Source organism: Conger conger, chromosome 13 (genome assembly GCF_963514075.1).
Source record: "Conger conger chromosome 13, fConCon1.1, whole genome shotgun sequence".
Taxonomy (NCBI): domain Eukaryota; kingdom Metazoa; phylum Chordata; class Actinopteri; order Anguilliformes; family Congridae; genus Conger; species Conger conger.
Window position 1 is genome coordinate 29,619,406 of NC_083772.1, and position 5,847 is coordinate 29,625,252.

Below are 5,847 nucleotides of genomic sequence, written 5' to 3' on the forward strand. Positions count from 1 at the left end.
CTCCAGAGAACGAAGAAAGTTTTCCCAACCCGTTTCCGCATTACCTTAGCCAAGATTGTAATGAACAGCTAGAATGCTAAAGCAAAACACCATTAGACAACAAAAATATACAGCAGGGGGCAAATCGCCACACCTTCTCAGACACAGAACTAAGTCAGATGGGGAAATTTAATCAGCAGGCTAGTTGTGAATACCTGTTAGACGTGTTAATTTGCTTTTGTTGCTGATGTTTCTCCTCTCACTCACACTCACGCACGTGCGTGCGTGCGCTCGCTCTCTCACAGACAGACAGACAGACAGACAGACAGACATACACACACACACACACACATACATATATATCCTAGAACGGTATGTTGACCGGTAAGAGTGGAATGTTGACCGGTCTCATTCACCATGGTTGGCATGGTCTCTAGGCCAGGGGCTTAACCCATTTACCTACACCACAGCACACACAACCTCCCTTCCCCTCTACAAATTACGCTTTGTTCTGGAAAAACTGCTCTTGAGCACCCCCACACAAATGCCAGGCACACAAATGCCAGCTGACACCCTTAATACAAAACCATACAATTTACGCTAATGACAACCTGAAAAATGAAATTAATGGAGAGGAAACATGTCAATTCCATTTTTTTAAAAATGCACTTTGTATTAAAAGTCTTAAAACAGACATACAGCTGTTAAAAGGCTGGTCTGAAATTAAAATTACAATCAGGTTAGAAATTCAATGGTACATCACATCTTGTTAAAAAACAAACAAAACATATTCTTTTTAAACCCTTTTCTTTAGCTGGTCTGTGTGCAGTGTTTAGTGGTGTCACTTTGGGGGGATTGCAGTACCTGTGAATTTAAATTAAAATTCAGTAAAATCTCAACCATATATAAAACGTACATTTCAAAGGCCAAACTTAGACAGAAAAGAAGGAAACCGCCATTTCATTAACAATAGGCCTTTTGTTTAGATTTTACCCCATGAGATTAACTAGAGTGAAACAGTTAAGCACTCTGTGGATTGCCATATAATGAGATTCTTGAGGAGACTCAGATTGGCACTAAATAGAACGGCTGATACTGGAAGGCACTAGACATGGGGCTGTCTGCGGCCCCACGTCATGACAGTAAGGTCCTGGCGCACGCTGAAGGGTGGCACTCGTTAGTTGAAGCAGTCTCCTATTTTGACGTCACCAGCAAAATGAAAAATACAAATAGAACTTTACGTATTGTACGATTCACAATGGGGAAAATACCACCGAGCTTTCCAACCCCACTCCTATTTATCAGTTACAAAATATAAATCTGATTTGATCTCATTTTCTTCTCTTGAAGAAACGTTGCTTCCAAGTCTTTTTCAACATCCGAGTTGGGGTTAAGTTCCAGTTAAGAGTGCACGTTGCGACTGGAGTTTAAGCTTCGCCACTTTTGTAGACATCAACGGTGTACAGTGAGAGTATTGCAAAGATACTCCAAACACGCCGAATTCCTGAAGAGAGACTCTACTCCCAGGATCCCAAGGAGGGACCCTCCCCTGGGAGTGTTCTCATTCCGTTCCAGGCCGGCAGGAGACGCGAAGAACTCAACTCAGTCAAGAATCCCTGCAACACACTTCCAGAACAAAAACAAACTGATGAAATAAAATGTCCGTTTCCGTTTCTGTCCAATTAACTCAACTCACAGCTAGGCACCGGGCAAAAATGCTTGAAAATGCAATTGTCCGCTAAATAACATTTTCCTAAATCCTACAACATTCAAGTATTCTGCCATGTAAACACCTGGGTTTTTATATATATTTTGTAACATGAGTGTGCAAGACAGCAGGACACTTTCGAATACTGATGACAGTCAACACCAGAACATATATCTATGTATATATATTGTTTTTTTTCCGAGCAAACGTGTTAGTTTCCGATCTTAGTTTTCTCCTTTGTTTAATGATATCAGAGTCACTCACCATTGCAAACTTAAAGAAAATGTAAATGTGTCTTTAAAGAATAACACACGACGAGCAGCACTGGTCTTCCCCGTTTGGCACTGAAGCATAGTTCATTTGTCTGACAATCTCTGCAAACAGTTCGTCGACCAAGCCTTTATTTTTGGCTGAAGTTTCCATAAACGGGCAATTCCACTCATCGGCCAAAGCCTTGCCTTCCCCGGAAGAGACTTCTCGCTCACCCTCCAAATCCACTTTGTTCCCCACCAAGATCATCGGCACCCGCTCGTACCTTTTGACTCGGATGATTTGATCCCTCATTGGTTTGATATCTTGGAAGCTCTGTTGGTTCACCAGGCTGTAGACCAAAATAAAGCCCTGCCCGTTTTTGATATACAGATCTCTCATGGAGGCGAACTGCTCAGTCCCCGCCGTGTCCAATATTTCCAGCACCGAGGGCGACGAATCCACTTCGATTTCCTTTCTGTAGAAATCTTCGATTGTGGGATCATATTTTTCTATAAAGGATCCAGTTACAAACTGAACAGTCAATGCTGATTTGCCGACTCCGCCAGATCCAAGTACGACTACTTTGTATTCTCTCATGGCTCCTGAAACAGCCTCTCTCCCGCTGCCGTCTTCTCAAATGCGCTTTGCACCCGCTGGCCACCCCTACGTTTTCAAACCGCAACCAGCTCTTTGCCTCTGGCCGTTGTTTTCGATCCCTTTCGCTGAATCTTGGGGGTGATCTTGCAGGATCTGTGTTTTGGATGAGAATGGAATTGATTTAGACCGTGCCCCCGCATTAGATATGTAACATGTTGAGCCCCAGCAGATCCTTGTGCAATGCCTCTGTGCAAGCAATGATCAATGCGCTCTCACACGCTCTTCCTGCCCACACTCATAGCGCGCAGCGTCTTCACGTCACCAGCCAAAACTTGGCTCCGTTTTCTTAAAGGGGCAGTCACAAAATCTCCCGTATTTCACAATCTTGCAAAGCAGGTAGGGGCCACGCCTTGTTCGTGGAATTTATAGAATTAACGATGGCGGTTTACGATATCAATGTGAGATGGGAAGCATAAATACCCGCATATGTTTCATTACTAAGATCGGTTATTTTAAAATCGGTTAATTAAAACAAGCTAATTAGTGCGTTTTGTTTGAAGCAGAGCGCCGTGTTGTTGCTGAGTCTAACTGAACAGTGAGCTGACTCACGCGTTGCTCAGACACTTCCTGCTGTACTATCGCACAAAACAGGTATCTGTCACTAACAATGCGTGTCACGAATTCTCGTCGTCACTGCATGTATATTAGTTCAATAGTATAAGTCGCTAACTATTATGTTTCTGTTACCTTTAAGACGATGTAATAAAAAAATAGAAGACTAACATAGGCTTCTCATGTCATCAATAATGTCTGACACCTTTAGACCTATATTTCAGAGCTCTCGCTAAACAAATATAGTTACAGATTCATCACATCAAGATCACTCTGAATGAAGTATGTTGAAGTATCAGGAAGTAATAGAACTTGATAAATACAGTGACTCATCTTTGTCTGAACAGTAATTGACTGTAAATAGCTCACAGAAGCAATGCAGGTAAGGGCATGTGGGTGTTTTCCTTGATGACGCATACCATAATGACCCATGGCTAGCCACATAGTAAGAGGTAGCATGTAACAGTAATATGTTCCAGTTGCATAGAGAACTAGGGTGTGTTTGAATGTGGGGTTCTAGCATGTGTTTATCTTTGTCACCTAGCATAGGAGGCAACATTTAAGAATCAGGTAGTAAAATTAACATTTTTAGGAAGTAAGTACTACTGTTCTCTTCCAGTTACAAAAACTTGCATGTGTACGCTCATGACAATGACAGGCAAAACATTTAAAATACTGCACTAAATTATTTCTAAATATTCAAGGTTTTTATATCTACATTGAAAAGAAATATAACTAATCCAATACATTTTTACACAGCTGTCACTAAAAATAAACTGCTATAAAAAATTATAACAAGTGGGTTTGACAGTACAATCTGAACATCCATATCTGGAACTTGTTACAACTTTACAATAAAATAATGATTTGAGTTGAATAAGGAACTGAAGCTAGGTTATATAAGATTATCAGTGTCTTTTGTTCTATATACAGTATGCACTGAGTGAGCACTTTATTAGGTATTTATTAGACTTATTTTTTAGACTTATTGGTGTTCTGCTACTGTTGTCTATCCACTTACATGGTTTGATGTGTTGTGTGTTCAGAGATGCTCTTCTGTATAATGTGTCTTCTAATGTTGTAATGCGTGGTTATTTGCTATTGTAATACTTGGTTTTTTGCGTTACTGTCACCTTCTTATCAGCTTTGACCAGTCTGGCCCTCTGACCTCTCTCATTAACAACATATTTTTGCCCATAGAACTGCTGCTCGCTGGATGTTTTTAGGTTTTTGCACCATTCTCTGCAAACTCTAGAGACTGTTATGCTTGAAAATTACAGGAGATCAGCAGTTTATGAGATATTCAAAGCACCCTGTCTGGCACCAACACTCATTCCACGGCCAAAGTTGCTGAGATCACAATTTGCATTAACAAGCTGGTGTACGGGTCTAACCAATAAATTGCTCACTGAGTGTATATTCTTTATTCTTATGTTTGTGACTGCCTCACCAGCAAGTTCAATTCCAGTATCCATGTACCATTCCCCCATTAGGGAAATTACATGATGCAGATATTATGAATGTTCATCTCACTCATTATGAATGTTCATCTCACTATATGAGCTGGTCTGCTTTGATAACTGAAAATACTCATCAACTGAGGGATTTCTCATCAACCGGCCATTTAATACCATGGCAGCGACCTGTATGGCTATAACCTCATCCATAGAGATTACATTATTACATACTTATCCAGAGCGACGCACAGTTGATTAGACTAAGCAGGAGACAATCCTCCCCTGGAGCAATGCAGGGTTAAGAGCCTTGCTGAAGGACCCAACGGCTGTACGGATCTTATTGTGGCTACACTAGGATTCGAACCCCCAACCTTGCCTGTCCCAGTCATGTACCTTAACCACTACGCTACAGGCCACCCTACAGGATGACCTATGTGCTCTCTTAATGGGCTTTCCTTAATTAATGTGTGTCTTTTGTCCTTGCGGATGACCCCCCATGGACACCTCTGGGCTCAGGTCATGGATTGTGGATTGGTCTGTATGGTCTAGAGGAACATGCAGAGGGACTAGAATTAAGGGGGTAACACTTCAGATCCTCCTCAAGAGTTTTCACACACTCTCACTTTCTCACTCTCTCTCTCTCTCTCTCTCTCTCTCTCTCTCACTCTCTCACACATCAAGAATTACTATAGAACTGTGTTTCAACAAAAGAATGAGGAACATATAACTCTGCACACTAATACTGGAAAATTTCTGTTTTTGTGTCTTCAGGGTTTACTGTATTCTGTATTTTTCTGATAACACCACAGAATACCACCGCTTCTATGATGCTCAGTGCCTTGGCCCACAGTTCTTGATCAATAATGGTGAAACTGAATTTTAAGCCTCAGGATTCATTGTCTTATGCTACAGAAGACTGGGGTTAAAGACTTCCGTAGTGACATTAGCCTTGGCTATAACCATTGAAAATGCTAACACTAACCACATTTGATTAATTTGTCATTCTGCAGTGAAAAAGTATTTGCCCCCTTCCTGATTCCCTCTATTATTGCATATTTGTCACTGAATGGTTTCAAGTCTTTGGACAAAATGTAATATTAGACAAAAGGAACCTGGTAAAACATAAACCACATTTTTAAAAGTACTATTTTATTTATCCATCCATCCATCCATCCATCCATTATCTGAACCCGCTTATCCTGATCAGGGTCGCAGGGGGGCTGGAGCCTATCCCAGCATACA

The 5,847-nt window shown here is 41.2% G+C and overlaps 1 protein-coding gene across 1 annotated transcript; it reads right to left on the reverse strand.

The window, feature by feature from the left end:
• Positions 1 to 626: 626 nt before the first annotated feature.
• Positions 627 to 2,840, reverse strand: LOC133107716 (ras-related protein Rap-2b). The gene is made up of 2 exons (XM_061216840.1): positions 1,952 to 2,840; positions 627 to 1,605 (listed from the first exon to the last, which is right to left on the reverse strand). The coding sequence occupies exon 1, from the start codon at positions 2,534 to 2,536 to the stop codon at positions 1,985 to 1,987; it is 552 nt and encodes a 183-aa protein (XP_061072824.1). The 5' UTR covers positions 2,537 to 2,840; the 3' UTR covers positions 627 to 1,605; positions 1,952 to 1,984.
• Between the last annotated feature and the right edge of the window lie 3,007 nt (positions 2,841 to 5,847).

What these genes read in the sequence shown, in the direction of transcription:
- LOC133107716 (XM_061216840.1), bottom strand. Translation starts at nt 2,536, where the DNA reads ATGAGAGAATACAAAGTAGTCGTACTTGGATCTGGCGGAGTCGGCAAA.